The following is a 20,765-nucleotide window of genomic DNA, read 5'->3' on the forward strand; positions in this document are numbered from 1 at the left end:
TTTTAGAGCGTATGCGACGTGCCCATCTTGAATCTTGCTTGATGCAACTTCCATGAACCTGAACATTTCTTGGACCGAGCCGAGAAAAAGATGATTTCTTTCGAGCTGAAAAGGGCTGCCCACGCCTGCCCACTAGGCATTACCGGGCCATCTATTTTGGGATGAGCCCAGGCTAGGCCCAGTTTTATTTCGGGCCAAAATTTCTTGCCTAAGCCTATTACTAACTCTATCGTCAGCTTTTTACAGGCGTTTTCAGACCGGGCCGTGGGCGGGCTTTGGGCCATATATGGGTGGGTCGGTCGTAAAATGAGCTCATGAAAAATTTGCACGCGCGAAGTGTAACAATTTGGCCTTTTGGTTGTACAGTACGGAATTGTTTTATGTTCAACGATCGATGCATTTCTAAAAATTTATCTTTCTGGATTATAGCACTATCAAAATTTGAGTTGTTCCAATGGAAATAGATAAAGATGGCAATGGACAGCGGATACGAGCTTCCCACGCCTGCACCGCCGCTAGATTCTCATGGCCGCACTTCCCACCCGTCAACAGTGGCGTCGATCTTGGATGGCTGCTTGCAGGGGAAAGGAGCAAGCTGTAATGAGGGGCGCAGCCACGTTGGTGCTCCTTGATATGCTTGCAGGGAGCCTTAGGGAGCGAGGGATGGCGCAGGTGATTGATCTGCTTGCGGGGACGAGGTGGCGTGCTTGTAGTGCCTCTAGGGAGGATGTGAGGCCGGCCGGAGCACCACCGTGTCGGTCTTGCGGCTCGCCTGCCCAGTCGCGCGTGAGCCTTGGGAAGGGGGCGGCGTATGGGAAGGGACCGGCGTGTGGCTGTTGTGGGAATTAAGAGGAGGGGGGCACACGAACGTTCTATGCCCATTGCCATCTTTACAAATTGAAATACTCAATGAGAACTGCTCCAGTACTCCCTTTTGAAAATAAGTCCGAATCTCAAAACATCAATAATTAATTAAGATCATTTATTAGATTTTAAGTTGTAGGTCCAGCTCAGTCCGGATAATGACCAAACTCCGCCCAGGTTCTGATGAGCGGTGAACGGGTTTGTTTTCTTCCGCATGCAAACGGCAGCGACAAATTCGCGACAAAAAAGATCAGTGGAGGACAACAAAATAACAATTCATTGATATGACCAGATATGAATCTTAATACATCCCAGCTTCGTGCGGTCCTCTCTGCAAGTCGAGCTCCATCCCTTCTCCATTATTCGTCAGCTACGACAGCACATCTGCTACAACGAGGAGAGGAAGAACGGCAACAATGGACTGCAGGTGTGCCACCAGTAGCACGGGCTTCATCAACTCGTGGCTCATAATGAAGCTACATCATCCATGGCACACGAACGATTAATTAACTGACTCCGGAGCTTAAAACTCTTGATGCCCGTCCATTATTTCCTCAAAACCGTACTGAGATTGAGAAAGCACGCTCGGCAATCCCTACATCCTGAATCTAATTCAGTCGAAACGTTTATCATCTTGTGATAAAAAAATGAAGAACAGCACAAGATATCCATTAGTTCCTCAGCCCTGAATCCTCGGGTGATGGAGTACTGGAGCATTTCTCATACTCAATTAAATTAAGTATATAATTATTAATTACTACTCATTCTGTCCCAAATGTAAGTTTGTTTTATCTTTTTTAGATTAATAGATTTTTCTATGTACTTAGATGTACATTATGTCTACATGTATAGTAAAAGGTATGAATTTAAAAAAGTTAAAAGGATATGGAGTTCAAGACAGAGAGAGTAGTCAATACTCCGTGGTTTTCTCGCTTTTTATGATTACATGTGCTGAAACTCGTTATACCGTGAAATTGCTTTATTTATTTAAACCTCTAGATTTTTTTTTAAAAAAAACTCTCCAAACTGTTTACGTACTTTCCAATCTTGATCTGACTGGATGATTCGTAGGAGATTGTTGAATTAGGTCTGGTCGCCCTCCGCAGCATCGGAGAGATCATACACATTGATTTGATTGAAGCTAATATTTAAAACTTGACTAAATCTTTTTCATCTCTATCCACCAACAAAAACTTCCTCGCAATTTGTTTTTCACATGTGCACACTCTCTGGTTTTCATTTATAGCAAATAAAATTAAAATATCCTCGCAAAAATAAAGTACAAATTTATTTGATTTGTAAAATGTGAATTAGTTTACTATATATATATATATGTATGTATTTTGGAAGAATTTACTACTATACGATTTTACCAAAGCTAATATTTGAAACTTGACTAAATCTCTTCATCTCTATCCACCAACCAAAACTTCCTCCCAAAAATTTCCGTTTCAAAATTTGTCTCACACTAGAATATGAACACGTAGGTCGTCAGAGAAAGCCAAGGAAAATCACAACCTGTTTCCAAGAAGACAAAACTACGCGTGCCGTTCGATTTATTTGTAAAGAGTTTAATGGGTTTGTATTATTTTTCGGAATTGGTAAATTTGAATTAAATAAACATCTAAAGGTAATGCCAAAAATTGTAAACCATTCACCTTATATATGTAAGAATGCATAGGTACCTAGAATAAGTTTAGCATCAGTTCATCCTCCACAAGTTCTCCAACTCATGACCATGACCATGACCATGATAGCTGCCTGCTTCTTCCTCCTCCTCCAGCTTGCCTTCTTCTCCGCGCTTCCTCCCGTGTCGGCGTGCCACGACCTTCCGTCCATGACCGTGGAGCAGGCGTGCCGGGCGGCGACGGGCACGGAGCTCATGTACGAGCTCTGCAAGGACGCCATGCGGGACGTCTCCTACCCGTCCAACGGCGTCGACCTATACGCGCTCGTCGCCGCCAAGCGCGCCCTCGCGTCCTTCGACGACACCGCGCACGCCCTGGACGCGCTGCTCGCCGACGGCTCCCTCACCGGCGACGAGAAGAACGCGTACGCGCTCTGCAAGGAGTCCTACGGCCAGGCCACGGACACCATGAACGGCGTCGCCGCCGCCGTGGTCGGGTGCCGGTTCATGGAGGGCGACCTCGGGCAGGTGTACAGGGATGACGTCGCGCAGGTGGAGCGCTGCAGGGACCGCGTGAGGAGCCTGCCGGCGTCGCCGATCTACGCCAGGAACCTCGTCGACCGGAACATGGCCGTCCTCGCCTACTTCGTCGGCAGGTTGCTCGGCGTTCAGTAATAATGGCGGCGACGTCGTGTGGATGGATATGCATGAATACTTGCTGAATCAGCTGCGTGCTGCGCCAATTTGCAAGCTGGTTTTCCTTTGTATTAATTTCATCAGATGTCAGCATGAAGAAACCATGCAACTAGCTGGCTCATCACTGGAGTCTATCGATTGCTGATGCATTGCGTGTATTTTCAGAGCTTCCTAATAACCTGTAGAATGAATTGGTTCATGAATAAAACGCAATATTTGCATGGTTTATTTGCTTTATAATAACCTGTAGAATGAATTAAGCAATGATTTGATTGCAGTGGAAAGACGGCCCATGCCAAGCACTTACCGCCTGGATGCTAATTTCTTGCAATCAGACAAGCACTGCTCTCCATGGAACTACATGCCACAAATGTTGACGTAAAAATTATCTCTTTCTTTCCTAGCGACGTAAAATGATTATTGCTAGTAGAGTAGTTGCACAGTGATGATTGGTTATAAATGAGGCCATTGATGTGCTGCAAAAAAAACGTACTCCCTCCATTTTGAAATGAGGCATGATTTGACTTGGCATCGTGTTCAAAACTATACTTTGACTCTTATTTTATCTTGTTCTGTAACATTAATTTATAGCAAAAATAAAATCATAACATATATATAAGAAATTAAAGTACTTTCAAATATAAATCCAAATATATCATTTTTCATATTATAAGATTATATCATGAGAGGTTAACTAAAGTTGGTTAAAAATTATAGGTTTGAATATTCAAATATGTGCACGCCTTATAAAAGGAAAATGTTCCATCCGGTTTAAAATAGATGGCCGTTTTAGCCTCTTCAACTATTTTAAAAGTACACGAGGTTCTACAACATCGAAAGAAGTTTCCAAGGCTTTATGCTTAGTATATAATGTGGGGTGCATGATAATTCAATATAATTAAATACGTTAATTCTTAGTATATAATGTGGGCTGTTTAGTTTATAGGACGCAAATGCTACAATAATATAGATCTGCTGCGACGGATGTCATGCTATTAATAGTTGCTCTAGAAAAGAAATCTTGTTTTAGGCTAAAAGTGTTACTGTTGCAGCATTATCTGCAAATGCATAGTTAAATTTCATGCATATTTAATGATCATTATTTCATCAATGCAATCCTCATGGATATTGGACATGCTAATATCTAAATACAATGCCATTGTCTATATGTTTAAAATAGGAGCCACTAATTGGCATGTATGTATATGTATATGATTTGAACAAATCCAATACCTGGTACAATTTTTATTTATCTATATCATATTTGCAGATAATTTTTCGGTTCTGTGTCAAGTAATATAATATATATATATATATATATCTTTAGTTACATAATCATTTAATTTGGCACCATTGTATGTCTTGATAGGATGAGATATTGTTATGAGAATCATATCCTGTGAAGTAACAGATAAACTTTGGCTTATTTTGTGTATTCTTTAAAAATATTTTTCATCTCCGCATATTTTATCAAGATCGGACTATTGGAGAACGAGAATAATCCTATTTATAGAGCCAAAAATGCTTAGGTTTACAATCGCGCTAAAGTCCCCACAAGGAAAACATCAACCTAAATCAAGTGCAAACATGATGAAGAGAGCAGCCATGCTCACCTTCGTCCTTGCAATCTTGTTCCCTCTTGCCACCTTCTTCACCACCGGTGCCGCCTGTCCCGACGTCGCCTCCATGAAAAGGGATGAAGCATGCCTCAAGTCGTGCAACATAAAACCCCAGTGGCACAAGCTGTGCCAGGACACGCTGCAGCCCGCGCCGGACACCGCCGAGGTCACCTCCTTCACAATATTAAATGGCCATTGCTTTTCCTATCATGTTTGCACTGACTGTTCAAATTCCGTGTGCATGTATTTTTTGGAGCAAGATATAGTGATACATGTACTGCAACTCAATAGGCAGCATATAATGTCTTGACAAGAAATTGATTCTTGTTGTGGGATATCCTATGAAATATACAACTTGGCATATCTGTTTTCGGAGTATTCTTATAGATGCTGTTGCATTTCCGCGTGTGTTATCATGATCTGCCTAGGTAGTTGGCAATCATCCTATTTATAGGCCCCCAAAATGCTTATTAGTTTCACTACCACTAAATTCCCCCACACAGAAACATCAACAATGAAGAGCTTTATCTTGGCAATGATCCTGCTGGCCTCTCTGGCCACCATGTTCACCACCGGTGCCGCCTGCGACAACGTGTCCTCCACAAAAATGGAGTATGCGTGCCGGGCGTGCCACGCCAAGTGGTACCATGTGTGCCGGGAAACCTTGCAGTCCGCACCGGACGCTGCCGAGGTCACTACCTACGCGCTCATAGCGACAAAGAAGGCCAATCTGAAGTACGGTGACACCATGGACAAGATCAGCATGATGTTGGGGGATGGGAATCTCCCCGGCAAGGACAGGGAAGCCATCAGTCATTGCAAGGAGAGGTACGGAGAGGCAGGCAGCCAAATGGTGAGCGGCGCCAACCATCTGTCTGGCTGCGACTTCAGGCACACCAGGCAGGAGTACATGGACGCGCTTACTGCCATTAGGTCCTGCCTGGATAAGCTTCATGACTCGTTCCAGAGCTTGCCGCTGTACGGCATGGTTGCAGCTGATTTTGCTCTGACCGGGGTCGCGAATGACTTGGAAGCCCTGATGAATGTAGACTGGTAGATGGCGGCTGCTGCTAGGTTTTACATGGCCATGACTGTGACTAGAGTCCTAGCGATGTTATACGACTGTGATCGTCTCCTTTGATCAGGTTATAATAACAACTATCGCGTTGGTCATATTAATCAGGGCTTCCTACTTAATTGTTGGTCGACCACTACACAGCCAAGTAGTGGCCAGCCCTTCTCCTTTTCTACAAACATGCTGGTAACCAAATTAGCGTGTTTCTTCTTCCAACACAGCCCGCTTCTTTTCTTCACGCAAATAAGTTAGAGAAATGATCGAGATTCCTCAGGGGAATATTCCCCTAAGGATCTGGACCGGTTGAGCACACGGGATAAGTTTAAAGACCACTATATGTATTTTGAGATTACCGAGACCGAGGAGAGAATTCGAGTCAAGTTTTAGGACCGTTGGTGAAATTTACTCAAGAAAAAAAAACCATTCTACACAGTTTGGTAATTATGGATGGTGCTTCCTTGGTGAGTCACTTACACGTTAGACTAACAATCCTATTAAATTAGTTTTGTGCTCCGTAACATGAACTAATTAAATACATATTTAATAGGAGGCTAACGTGCAAGGACTTTGGGCAATGCGTTGCGCAGTAGTAACTAAGAAAGCAGTCTATGACCCAGAATCTAGATTTCCACGAAAATGAAAAGAGAGTGTCTATCCAATGGGTACAACAAGCTATGATTTCAACTTAACATCGAGACAAAAATACTTTTCTTACAAATTGTAGTACGTAAGATTAAAATTGGGAAGAAAAATATGGATAACCACAAAATTTCATAATACGAAAAATATGAAATATTGTGCGGCATGGACTATATGGAGCAAGTATAATTTATATGTTTATTCTGGTGTGACGGATGTCATGGTATTAATAATTGCTCTAGAAAAGAAATCTTGTTTTAGACTTCTAATGTTTCTTTCATTTGCATCACATAAATACACATAGATCCATTCCTATATATTATCATTAATTTATCAAAGTGAATCCTCATGGATCGTACTCGTCATGATATTAAATGGTTATTGATTTTTCTATCATGTGTGCACTGATTGTTCCAATTCCGTGCATGTCATTTGTGAAGAAAGATACAGTGACGTATGTACTCCAGTTCATAGGCAGCATTTAATGTCTTGACAAGAAAATGATATTGTTGTGGGATATCCTGTGATTTAAAACTTGGCATATTACTCCCTCCGTTCCAAAATGTAGCTTTTCTAGGTATATAAATTTTGCTATGTATCTAGACATAACCCTATATTTAGCTGCATAGCAAAATCTATACATCTAAAAAACCCAAAACGATCTACATTTTGAAACGGAGGGAGTAAATGATCTGATGATTGATTTTTCTATCATGTATGCACGTTGTTTGGATTCCCTGTTCATGTGATCGAGTGAGGCAATATATAGTGATATGCGTACTTCATATTGCAGCATTTAGTGTCTTTACAGGAAAATGATGCTTTTTGTTGGATACCCTGTAGATCTAAAAGAACTTGGCATATCTGTTATAGTGACACCATATGGTTGTATCTCTTATAAATATTTTTGCATCCTCGCCTATTTTAATTACCATGAATTATCCTATTTATAGGCCCGACAGCGCTTAGTTTCACTACCACACCAGAGTCCCCCAACAGAAACATCAACCATGAAGAACTTCGTCATGGCAATAATCCTTCTGGTCTCTTTGGCCACCATGCTCACCACCGGCGCCGCCTGCAACAACGTGCCCTCCATGAAAATCGAAGACGCATGCCGAGCGTGCCATGGGGAGTGGAACCGTGTCTGTCTGGAGACCCTGCACTCCACTACAGACCCTCTACCTACGTGCTCATGGTGACAAGGAAGGCCAACCAGACCTATGCGTTCACCATGAACATGATCACCGCGACGTTGGGGATGGGGAAGGTCCCCCCCAAGGAGAGGAGAGCCATCAGCCACTGCTTGAACAAGTACGAGGACAAGCGGCAACCGCGCGCCATCTGTCCAGCTGCGACTTGAAGCCTGCCAAGGAGGAATACGTCAATGCCCGTACCGCCATTAGTTCCTGCCTTGACGAGCTTCATGATGATGTGTTCCAGGGCGGGCGGCTGCACGAAATGGTTGTGGCCGATCATGCTCTGACCGGGGTCGCACGAGACTTAGATGCCCTGATTCTTTTTTAGCTCATATGGACATTGTTATATAGGGCTAGTGTCCTGTGTAATGTTGTGATCATTTCTCTCTTAATCAGGATATTGGAATAACAATCGCACTGGTGATATTAATCTGGGTTTACTACTTGCTAATCTGGCCCATTACATGGCTTGATTCGATTTGGGTTTTACAAGCAACCAGTTTGGATGATATTTGGAGTGTGCTGTATTGTTTTGGGTCCAAAGGCCTTTTAGCCCGTGGGTTACAACCCGCTACGCATTCGTTAGCAGATATGTTATAGTGAAGAACTCAAAGCAATCGTAACTACGACCCACTGGGAAGCATTTCACAAATAGTAAGGACTAATTAACTTGAATATATAGGAGAAGAAAGGATAGGGAGAAGAAAGGATAGGACTTTTTAATATAATCCGCAGCTCTCTTGTCTTGTTCGTTTCAAAAACAAGAAGAAATGTTAGGACGGCATGCCATTAAATCAATAAATAAAGAATGACAGAATAAATATTGTTAGCTTCAAATGGCCTCATACATATAACAATAAAAGTTGTATTAAGAACAGGAGAACCTGCAGGCTGTCGAAGTTACATCTGAAAAGAAGTACTTCTTGGTCCTAAAGGTAGCTTTGTAAAGAGGAAAAAAATTAACAACGACGGCACTCATAAAAACAAATGCTTTGGTAATTCTATTACCTGATAGAAAATTTGGATGATCTTCTCAAATAGTTCGATGCTTCAGCAAAACAATACTGTGGAAGCGGTTGGACAGACCGATCAATTGATCAGTTTAGCTACATTTACCTTACAATTGAGGTAAACAGATATATACAAATCTTGAAACAATCAGAGAACAAATTAAAGAGCCAACATGCACCATATCATTCAACATTGATGATCAGTTTAGCTACATTTACCTTACAATTGAGGTAAACAGATATATACAAATCTTGAAACAATCAAAGAACAAATTAAAGAGCCAACGTGCACCATATCATTCAACTTTGATTCGAAGACGATCTTGCAGGGACCATACACACGATCCACAACTGGCTGCATGGTGGATGGCCTGCAGCAAAGCAAGACGGGGAAAAACTGATGCAAATCAGCAAAGAAAACGGATTACATGGATGGGTGATTTTGTGGAACCTGACTTGGATATCTAATCGAATAGGCTGCGGATCGATTGAGGAGGGGCTGCACGGCTACTACGATGCAATGTGCCCAATGCCTGTGGCGATAGAAATTTCTTACCTGGATGCAATGTGCCCAATAGCCAGGCAAACTCCTGGTAGGCCGCTTAATAGCCAGGCAAAATTAGCTACTAAAGATCGTAGTAGCTAGCCTAAAACTAGCTGAGCACCAGCTCACCATTATCTCATTAGCTGGCTCAATCCAGCTAAAATCGGCTAATAGCATCCAATGGGTGGTGAAGTGACCAATATGCCCCTGTGACAGTACCCTTTCCATGTTGGGTTGCAACTATAACAATGCCAAGGGCATTTCAGACATTTAACAATCCCAAGCACATAATAGCCAATCTATTAGGTGCTGGATCCAAACACCATCCGGCTAATAGTTAGCTAGATAATTTTAACCATGAGCTATTAGCTAGCAAACTATTAGCTTCTAATGGATTCTGCCTGATGGTTAGTTGCAAATGAGAGAGCAGTTGGTGTGACTCAAAAAAATTGCCTTTAGATTTTTCTGTTGATCATGTGATACATTGTGTAATTAATTAAGTACACCACAAAAGCAATATGTACAACGCTAGAATATCTTTGAAATTCGATTGACTGTACAATGAGTAACCAGAAGCATTTACGTACTTGTCGTCGCCCTCAACAAGTCCTACAAAAGCCACACGCATCCTTGCCTTTCCATGACGTGCACATCAGTTCCTCAGAACACTAGCTAGAACACCAAGAACCAACATGAAGAAAGCCGTCGTCCTCGTCCTCGCGGCGTCCCTCGCCGCCGCCTCGCTATCCGGCATCGGCGACGCGTGCGCCGGCGTCCCGTCGATGCCCATCGACACCGCGTGCCGCGCGGCGAGCACGGGCCCGGCCATGTACAGCCTCTGCATGAGCATCCTGCAATCCTTGCCGCCCAGTGGCGGCGACCTCGTGACCTACGCGGTCGGCGCCGCCGGGGCGGCGGCGCTGTCCTGCGACACCGCCACGAGAGCCGGCGAGGGGATGCTTGGGGACGGGTCCCTCCCCGGCGAGCTGAGGGACGCGTGCTCCGGCTGCGTCGCCGACTACGGCAACGCGCGCCAGGCGATCTCCGGCGTGGCGGACCAGCTGGGCCGGTGCGAGTTCGCGTACCTCCGGCAGGGGTACATGGACGCCCTGGCGGCGGTCGAGGATTGCACGGCGAAGCTGGGCCTTGCCGGCGGGACGTCGACGCCGTTGTACGGCATGGTCGTAGGGAGCCGGGATAGAACCGTGATTGCATTCCGGTTGGCATCATCCCTGATGACTTGACGCCTTGACCATCCACGAATGAATGTTTTGGAATAAACTAGCAGTTTTGTGCTACCTAAACCAGGGTTTTCGATTCCAGTATGCAATTCGTTTTTCGGCTCACCAGAAAAATCACCCAAGTTTATTTGCATTGTTACTAAATTCCAGTAAAAGAAGTTCAAACAAACTGAAATGCTGACCACAATCTCGCTATCATTTCTTTGGGGCATGCCCTATGAGGTTTATTACTTTTATCCCTAAAACTGCTTAATTTGCCCTGCCCTCCTCCATGATGTCTACGTTGTCTGAGATAATAATATCAATTGGTGAGGCGGGTAGGATTGGATTTAGATAATAAAATTATGGGGTGGGACGGGGTGAGGAAATGAGTTATTTTAAAACGGGTTAGGATAGGTTAGGGGTAGGGTTTCAACCCCTTAGCAGAACTAGCTCTCTCCACGTGGAATTTGAGAAACTTCCCTTTCCCTTTTATCCCTTATACGGGAATTTTTTGGATTTTGAAGATGAGTGCTGAGACATATCCCTATTCTATTTCTCCTTTCGACCTCCACTGACACGTGGACTCTACCTGTCACTGGGCTAATTGATTTTTTTCCCTCACCCCACCCTCTCTCCTCTTTACTCTTCCTTGCCTGTCGGCAGGGGCAAGACTGGCAGGCTGCATGCGCGCCGGACGGCGGTGGCAACCTGCGGGCTAGCCCCCAGGCGGCGCAGAGCCGCAGCAGCCGGGCTGAAGCATGGCAGCCCGTCCGGCGGCAGCGCAGGGCACTCGACGGGCCGAGCTGGAAGGGAGGGCGCGGCGAGGTAAGCACATCCGGCGGCGGCAGTGGAGTTCATTGAGGGGCGCTACGACGGTGGCTTGACCGAATAAAATTTGTATTCTATTTAATTATACTCTCCCCAAGTATTTCAGTTAAACCTATCCCTAAAGAGATTTTTCCTTTGGATCAAGTCAAGTTTTAGGTTTAAATTTCTTGCGAGTGATAAAGACATTGTATCCAATATTCAAAATACTTTTGATTTTTTAAATCGTTATATATTTTCTTGCAATTTTGTATATCTAGGTTTAATTTAGTATTAAATATTAGAAGGGAATTATTCTACTTGCAATATTAAAAACTAATTTAGTATACTGCACAAGCAAGCAATAGTAGATATATTGATCTAGATATAAAGATGTTTTTCTAGTAAATCATATCTTATGATATTACAGATGTTTCGGTTCTTATTACTCTCTCCATTCTCTTTTGATAGTCCTATTTTATTTTGACAAAATGATCAAGAAAAACAATACTACTTATCATCTATTTAAGTATATAATTAGTTATTTATTGTAAACAAGCCATTAATCGAGGCTCAAACTTTTAGATTTTGTCATAGCCAATCTTTCGTGGAAGAATGAAGGCTCACGCGTCTGACCCGAGACAGCAATTAAGTTGATGGGTAGTTGACGTAAATAAGACTAAGAATTTTTCAGATTTGGAAATATCCCTATCAAAAGAGAATGGAGGGAGTAAATGATAAGCTACCTAGAAATATACCTAGAAAATATATATTGTTTTGTTATCAAAATTATGTAATGTAAAAATCATAAAATTAGATTATTTCTTGCACTCTAATCAATATTTGCATTTCCAAATATAGTTCCATATCATGTAAAAAATGTGTCAATTCTCAATTCTAGTTTAAGGCGAAGCAAGATATCGAGCACACATGGCCATTTATTTTGGGCTACCTAGAAAAGATATATTATGTTCTTATCAAAACTACATCATGTGAAATCACAATCTTAGCTTATTTGTTGCATTACAACAAAAACTTGCATCTTAAAGATTTTATTTGTTGCGTTACAATAAACACATGCATCTCCAAATATTTTATCATTGATGGCAGAGCAAAGTTGAGAAACACTAGCAGAGAACTCACCTTCCATCCAGGAGCTTTTATCCCAATTGACTTTGGACCTTCAGTCTCGAGTCAAAAATGAGCTACCGATGGGGGGCTCTTTAGTCCCGATTGTAACAGCTAGTGGGACGAGAGGGCTTTTTATCCCAGTTGAAAACACCAATCGGGACTAAAGCCCTCCTAGTCCCGGTTGGAATTACCAACCGGGACTAAAGGGGGCCCCTTTAGGTCCTTGTTGTGTTTTCAACCGGGACTAAATGCCTCCCCGAGACCTTTAGTCTCCTCCCTCTCTCTCTCTCTCCACATTATCTCCTCCTCTCCCCTCCCTTATCTTCTCTCCTCCTCTCCCATCCTTTATATTCTCTCCTCTTCCAGGCCGAGCGGCGCGGGCAGGCGGGTGCGGGCGGAGCGGCGCTGCTGTGGTGCTGGCGGGCGAGGACCCGGCGCGGAGCGGGTAGAGCGGGCCTAGAGTGGGCGAAGCGGGCACTTTTTTTATTTTTTAACTTTTTTAGTCTCAGTTGGTAATACCAACTGGGATTAAAGGGGGTCTTTAATCCTGGTGAATGACCCAGGACTAAAGGATCCCCTTTTGTCTCGAAAATTTAGTCCCGGTTGGATTTTCGGGATCTATGACTCTATCCAACTGGGATAGAAGGCGAGTTTTCCACCAGTGAAATATCATATTTATAGGTCCTCAACTCTTCGTTTGGACATCACACAAAGCCCCCTCTCAGAAAAGGTAAAAGAAAAGCATCTTTCACCAAGTGGAGTCGATCATGAAGAGAGCTGCCACCGCCTTTGTCTTTGCGTTCTTGGTCTCTCTTGCCACCTTGTTCAACTCCGCCAATGCCGCGCTGTGACAAGGTGATGCCCTCCATAACACGGGAGGATCGGAATTGTGCCTCAAGTTCCGCGAGGACGAGGTGCGTGATGGATGGTACAAGCTCTGCCATGAGGCACTGCGGTCCGCGCAGCCAACGTCACCACCTACGCACTCATGGCGGTAAGGCAGGCTTTGTGGCACTATGATGACACCACGAGGCGATCGAGAATATCACCGTCTGGGAGAAGGAGGCGCATGTTGCTTGCAGGGTAATGTACGGTCCGGTGCGCGGCCATCTGTTCAGAATAGCAGAAAGTCTGTCCATCTGCTACTTGAACCCTATCAAAGGGGACTACGGGTACGCAGAGGGCATCCTCAATGCCTGCTCAGGAGTCATGTATCAGTACCCGGGATCGGTCTTAGACATGCATGGTGGTGCATATGATGAAAGCCTGACTGGAATAGGAGCCAGGATTTTCGACCAACTAGATCAGTCTGGTTATGATCGAATTGCAAATAAATCCTATGGTTTTGGCTATGTGCTTGAACATTGTTAATTATTGAATCTATTTTGCTTTATGATGATACATTTTTATTATCTACTGAAATGGGATAGAATTCATCGGCAGTGCCTCCCTGCTCAGGAGGAAAAACCCCCCGGCCATTCACGGGCCGCAAAAGGAAAATACACACACGCACTCCTTGAATCTTTCACATGCAATAGTGTTAAATGATCATTGATTTTTATATCGTGTTTGTACCCACCTATTGTTTGGATTATGTGTGCAAGGGATCGAGTGAAGCAAGATATACTCAGTGATGTACACGTACTCCATAGGCTGGCATTAAATTAATGTCTTGACAAGAAAACAAAAGAGATATTGTTGTGGGATATCCAGCCTCTCGTTAAATAAACAAAACATAGCATATCTGTCGTACAATATTAAATATTGCATATATTTTATTCCACAGAGCTTGAACTCTTCCTTATTTGCTCTACATATTCTAACGAAAACATGTGAAACTTGACTCACCGTTGTTGTCTCATGTTTTAACAAGAAAGTTTGAACTTCAGAAATGAATGTTAGAAATTTTATTAAGTATAGAAACTTCAAGCCAGAACTTGTCAATTTCAACTCTTTGGTACCAGTGATAAATTGATTACTAATTAGTTAAAAAGTGAGTCTTCCTGAATAGTGAATGCCAAAAGGTACAATATGCTTTCAGAATCACGTGCTCTTGGACTAAAAAATTGCTTATTTGTTTCTATTAACTGGATACAACTATATATTTATTTTTTATAATTCCTCTTTTGCCTGCTGAAAAATATAATATGTGAGAAATAAATGTAGTTACTGGTAAAAGATTATAGAATGGAATAAAGAATCGGTAAACAAATATATAATATCACAGACAGACTATCAATTGTTGCAAAAATTATCAGTAGGCTATCTATTGTTAAAAAATCCTATGGTTTTTTTAATTTGATTGTTTACAGCAGACACCATGAGGCCCCGTATTTGCCAGTAAAAAATTATCTACCAAAAAAAAACCCAGATGCAAATGTGCAAAAAGTTGGGGTTGTATTAAATACTTGCATCTCTGAAGATTGTATCATTGATTGAGTCTTATACTATAGTAATGTTGCGAATGTGTCTATTCTAATGTGCAGCAAGATGTACTCCACGTAGGCCAATTATTTAGGGGCTACCTATAAAAGATATACTACTTTGTTATCAAAACTATATCATGTGAAATCACAATTAAACTATACAATCTTATCTATAGCATTCTAATAAATACCTGCGTCTCCAAATATTTTGTCATACATCAGCACATATTTACAGGGGCCTTAACGCTTGGATTTCAACATCAGAGAAGAGAAAAAAAAGAGGGCATCTTTCACCAAGCTGAATTAGTCATGCAGAGAGCAGCGGTGGTCACCTTGGTCTTTGCAGTGCTGGCCTCTCTTGCCACCTTCTTCATCGCCTCCGGCGACGCCTGCCCCGGCGTGCCCTCCATGACATGGGAGGACGCGTGCCTCAAGTCCCGCGACAAGCAGGAGCCCAGGTGGTACCAGCTCTGCCAGGACACGCTGCGGACCGGGCTCAACACCGCCCAGGTCACCTTCTTCGCGCTCATGGCGACGAGGAAGGCCTCGCTGAGGTACGAGTCGTACCGTACGACGACACCATGAGCACGATCGGCCGGATCAGCCCGGATGCTGCAGACCACCTCCGCCATGGCGAAACCGCCGCTCGAGCACTGCAAGCAGAGGTACGGCGCCGCGCGCGGCCTCGTGGACAAGATCATGGAGCAGCTGCCGCGCTGCCGCCGCCAAGCAGGAGTTCTACGACGCGCACTCTTGGCCGTGCAGGGTTGCCGGAGCGACCTGTGGTCGGGATACCGGAGCTCGCCGTCGCCGCTGTACGCCGCGGTCTTGGCCGACCTTGATCTCACCGTGGTCGCGTTAATTGTTAATCCTGAGGTTTTTAACGGGCTTTTACAATTCCTACTGTTGCCGAATTTCTTGGCCTCCGAATTTGACTAAAAGCCCAATTTTTTCGTGGGCCGCACCACGTTACGGCCTGCGAGAAACTTCCATTCGTCGATCCTCAAAAAAAAAATACTCGATCTACAAGTGGCACAGGTCAAACACGAATTGGAATTGACGTGCCGTCCGTCTTGGTCCCACAGGCGATCGAAGAGCTACATTTGATTGGTGTGGGTGCCGATGCAACCCATGCCTAAGAAGTTGTTAGGATACGAGGTGTTAAACTTTAATAGCGTCATATCGGATGTTCGGATACTAATTAGGAGAACTAAACATGAGCTAATTATAAAACTAATTGCAGAATTCTGTGCTAATTCGCGAGACGAATCTATTAAGCCTAATTAATCCATTATTAGCAAATGGTTACTATAGCACCACATTGTCAAATCATTGACTAATTAGGCTTAATAGATTCGTCTCGTGAATTACACTCCATCTGTGCAATTAGTTTTGTAATTAGCCTATATTTAATACTCCTAATTAGCATCCAAATATCCGATGTGACGGATGTTAAACTTTAACACCTTGTTTCCAAACAGGCTCTAGGGATATGGTCAAAGTCCTCTTTTGTGTTCATTGCTCTTGAGAAAAAAAAAACTAGCTTCGCCACTGCTCTTGGGTCGATAGAAACTAGTCTTGTTTGGTCTTTCACGTGGCTAGAAAGTTCTTGGCTGCGGCCTTCCTTTTTTCTCAAGAGATAGAAACTAGTCTTGTTTGATCCCCATCATATAGGTTTTCCCTCTTGCATCGCACCTCCACGTGCGTTTGACATGTGTTTAGGTGAAATTAAACATTAGATTGAATTATATGTTTAACACGGAAATCAAATAATACAAGTGCAAAGATACCGATCAATGATGCATAGACAATAACAAAGAAAAAACATCAAGAGATGGTCACAGCCTAAATTTATTATATATATCATCTAGCCATGCTACGAGCATAATATAAAAAAAACGAGTCTAAACAAATGTATCACACAGGCATAGCCGAACCAGGATACCAGTTGGTTCATTGGAATAAAGTCTGCTAGTTTGTCTGCTAATAATTTCTCTGAAGACAAATGTGTTTCGAGGCGGAGACATAGTCCTGACATGTGCTAGCAATCCACCTTCGCGTGCGTCGTCTGTGCTTGTGGTCGGTCAAGATCGAGAGGCATGCAGTCAAGAGAGAGAGAGAGTACCGGGTGTTGATGGTGAGAAGAAAGGTTTTTCTTCTAGTTCGTCTGCAAATTTTTTAGATAATAGAGAAATATCCAGCTTCACCCTCCTCTTCCGAGGCGGATGAGTCCACAATCTACATTCACATGGTTTCAACTAGCCAAAAAATATTAGTTCGTCTGCAAATGGATGTCCAAATTAGGGCGCACGTGTTAACATGTAGGAGTAGAATGCACCACTATTTGGAAACGGTGAAATTGAAAAAACAAGCAAAGCATGAATTTATTATTTTTTGAATCTATCATGGTTTCATTATCAATCTCGGCATCTTACTATTATTAATTAGAGGTTTCTTTTAAAAGCCTCCACATTAATCCTCTCAGACGCGCTCAAAAAGTCTAGATAAATCATAAAAATTCTTCAAGTATAGAAATATCCAGCCATCAATCTAATAAACTTTAATTATCATAACCATTACATCGATTATGTTTTCTAAAATTAATATTACCAGATCTACCGTTACAAAAATAGTTTAAAGTAATTCCCTAAATCTATATGTAAATTACCCACCCTACCATTACAAAAAATAACCTAAAGTGTAAGCCCTTAGTTTAATTTCATATAAATTACCAACTAATGCTGTTATAAAAAATCTAACGTAAACCCATAAATTTGCATCTATGTTACCCATACATGCCATTATTAAGATAACCTAGAATAACCCTTATATTTGCATTAAAACTCATTAAAAAATATCCCAAAGTACACCAATAAACAATTGTAAATTATCTATTTCTATCATTGTTAATAAAAAAATACTAATTAAGTTGTTAAGGTATACCTGCATGCATTACCTGCGCGAGTAGTCATGTATGTATGCAGGGAAGAAGTGACGACACGTTCATATTCCAATGCACGCGCCAGGAATTTAATCAAAGAATCTAGGCCTTGTTTAGTTGCCTGATTTTGGTTGTCCAAAATCACTGTCCTAGCACTGTAGCACACTGTAGCGTTTCGTTTGTATTTGTGAAATATTGTCCAAATATTGACTAATTAGGCTCAAAAGATTCTTCTTGCAAAGTACAACAAAATTGTGCAATTAGTTTTTGATTTTGTCTACATTTAATACTCCATGCATGTACCGCAAATTTGATGTGATGGGGAATCTTCTTTTTGCATAGTGTCAAAGTTGGGATTTTAGGGTAACTAAACAGACTCTAGAGTTGACCTCTCCTGGTGATTACGTGCGCCCTCTATATAAAGGCAGGGATGCCAGCATCATTCTCAAGCCATCCATTTCCCTCGAGCTCGCCATCCAGTGCTGACACACTATAGCAAATTAAACTGTCCCAGCCGAGCCGTTGCAATGGCCATCTGCAGCGCCGCCGCCACCGCTCCGGTGACGCAGTCGGCGGCGGAGGACTGTCGCCGGCAGTACGGCCCCAGCGTGTGGGGCGACTTCTTCATCTCCTACGAGCCGTGCACGCCGGAGGAGCTCCTGTCCATGCAGGAGAAGGCGCGCGCCTTGAAGGAGGAGGTGAGGCGGATCGTGCTGGCTGCCGCCGCCGCCGCCGCCGCCTCCGACGACCACGACCTGGTGCGGAAGCTGGAGCTCGTCGACGCTCTGCAGCGGCTCGGAGTGGATTACCACTTCAAGAAGGAGATCGATGTCTTGCTGCTTGCTGTTTACGGCGACGAGGATGGAGGATCTAACGACCTCTACGTCGCCTCCCTGAGGTTCTATCTGCTCAGGAAGCATGGGTACATCGTCAGTTCCGGTAAGAAATTTACTTGTTACTATTTCGTTACTTTATGCTGCAACTCCGAGTTGCATTATTAACGTTAATGCATGAATGTTCAACTTCAATGTGCAGATGTGTTTCTCAAGTTCAGAGATGAGCAAGGACACATTTCGAGCGACGATGTCGGCACCTTGACGACGCTGTACGATGCCGCGCATATGAGGGTTCATGGGGAGGACATACTCGACAACATCATCGCCTTCAATAAGAGCCGCCTCCAGTCTCTGCTGATGAAAGCAAATTTGGATCCAGCTCTACTAGAGGAGGTAAGGGTGACATTGGAGACAACTCGATTCAGGAGGGTCGAGAGAGTGGAAGCGAGGCGCTTCATCTCGGTGTACGAGAAGAAGGCGGTGCGAGATGATACCATACTGGAGTTTGCAAAGCTCGACTACAACATCGTCCAAGTTGTCTACTGCAACGAGTTGAAAGAACTTACTATGTAAGAAGATCGGCACATTGGTTCAAATTTATAAAGATTTTACTGCATTGTAGTACGCTAACAATCATATTTATTCCCAATTCACAGATGGTGGAAGGATCTCCGATCACGGGTGGATCTGACCTTTTCAAGGGATAGATTGGTGGAGATGCATTTTTGGATGATGGGGATTGTTTATGAGCCTCATTACTCGTATGCACGGATAATGCTTACAAAGCAGGTCCTATTTATGGCGTTGTTGGATGACATCTATGACAACTATAGCAGCACAGAGGAGAGCAACATCTTTACCTCGGCCCTAGAGAGGTCAGTCACTGAACTTACATAACAGGTGGATGACCCCAGAACTCTTACGATCTATACAAAATTTAACTTTGCTTCAAATCGGAAATAGGTGGGATGAAAAGGCCGCGGAACAAATCCCAGAATACCTGAGGCCCTTCTTCACAAATGTGATTCGCTGTACCGATAAGGTCACAGGGGAGTTAAAACTTCAGAATAACAAGCATGCCGAGGTGGTAAAAGAAATGGTAAGTGGCTCCTAATAAGTGAAGAAAAAAAACAGGGAGTTTTTTTATTGTTTTGCTTTGGAAGTCAATGTTAACATCTGGACATCCAACTGAATGTTCAGGCACTTCACGTTGCCAAATCCTACCACGCTGAGGTCACATGGCGTGATGAACACTACGTACCTGCCGATGTTGACGAGCATCTGCAGATCTCGTTGGGAAGCATTGCAGCTATGCAAACCGTCGTCCTCACCTTCGTTTCTCTTGGAGATGTGACTACTAGAGAGGCGATTGACTGGGCTTTGACCTATACGAAAATCGTCAGGCACTACCGGACACAGTCAAATTGCAGAATACCCTCGGCGAACCGTTTGCCGAGTGTAACACTCGGCAAACGGCACACGACAAATATAGAGTCGGCAAACACTAGTTGGCCGAGTGTTTTGTGTCGGGCACTCGGCAAAGACTTTGCCGAGTGCCCAGAAAACACTCGGCGAACAATTATTGAAAAAATAAAAAAAATCATACACGGGCGCCGCCGCTCCGCCGCCGCCACCATCCTCTCCTCTTCTCTTCAGGCCCCGGCGCCGGCGGATCCGGTGGAGGGGACGGGCGGGCGGCGGATCCGGGGGCCGGGGGCCGGGCGCCGGGGGGGCGGCGGGCGGATCCGGGGGCCGGGGCGGTGGCGGCGGATCCGGGCGGCGGCGGCGGATCCGGGGGCCGGGGCGGCGGGCGGATCCGGGGGCCGGGGCGGCGGCGGCGGATCCGGGCGGCGGCGGCGGATCCGGGGGCCGGGGCGGCGGATCCTGGGGCCTGGACGGCGGCCGGTGTCGGATCCGGCGGCCGGCGGCGGATCCGGCGGCCGGCGGCGGCTGATCTGGGAGCGCGGGGCGGCAGGCGGTGGGCGGCGGGGCCTGGGCCGCCGGGCGGCGGCGGGGGGCGCCAGGCGGCGCGCATCTGCAGGGGTCTTCTGGGAGAGAGGAGGGAGTGAGGGGAGGGGAGGGGAGGGGGCTCGCTATGCTAATGATGTGATCCAGATGCATCAGACTTGTG

The 20,765-nt window shown here is 44.3% G+C and overlaps 1 protein-coding gene across 1 annotated transcript; it reads left to right on the forward strand.

Moving 5' to 3' along the window:
• Window positions 1-18,299: 18,299 nt before the first annotated feature.
• LOC101760345 (beta-sesquiphellandrene synthase) lies at window positions 18,300-20,142 on the forward strand. The gene is made up of 6 exons (XM_022827719.1): window positions 18,300-18,737; window positions 18,834-19,203; window positions 19,291-19,509; window positions 19,598-19,733; window positions 19,835-20,037; window positions 20,127-20,142. Exons 1-6 carry the CDS (start codon window positions 18,326-18,328, stop codon window positions 20,140-20,142), a joined length of 1,356 nt encoding a protein of 451 aa, XP_022683454.1. The 5' UTR covers window positions 18,300-18,325.
• Window positions 20,143-20,765: the final 623 nt, after the last annotated feature.

Source organism: Setaria italica, chromosome VI (genome assembly GCF_000263155.2).
Source record: "Setaria italica strain Yugu1 chromosome VI, Setaria_italica_v2.0, whole genome shotgun sequence".
Classification (NCBI taxonomy): domain Eukaryota; kingdom Viridiplantae; phylum Streptophyta; class Magnoliopsida; order Poales; family Poaceae; genus Setaria; species Setaria italica.

Excerpts from the sequence above, each read along its gene's own strand:
- LOC101760345 (XM_022827719.1), top strand. The coding sequence starts at position 18,326 with ATGGCCATCTGCAGCGCCGCCGCCACCGCTCCGGTGACGCAGTCGGCG. Across the intron at positions 18,738-18,833 it reads TGGGTACATCGTCAGTTCCG|ATGTGTTTCTCAAGTTCAGA; the intron begins GTAAGAAATTTA and ends TTCAATGTGCAG. Across the intron at positions 19,204-19,290 it reads GAGTTGAAAGAACTTACTAT|ATGGTGGAAGGATCTCCGAT; the intron begins GTAAGAAGATCG and ends CCCAATTCACAG.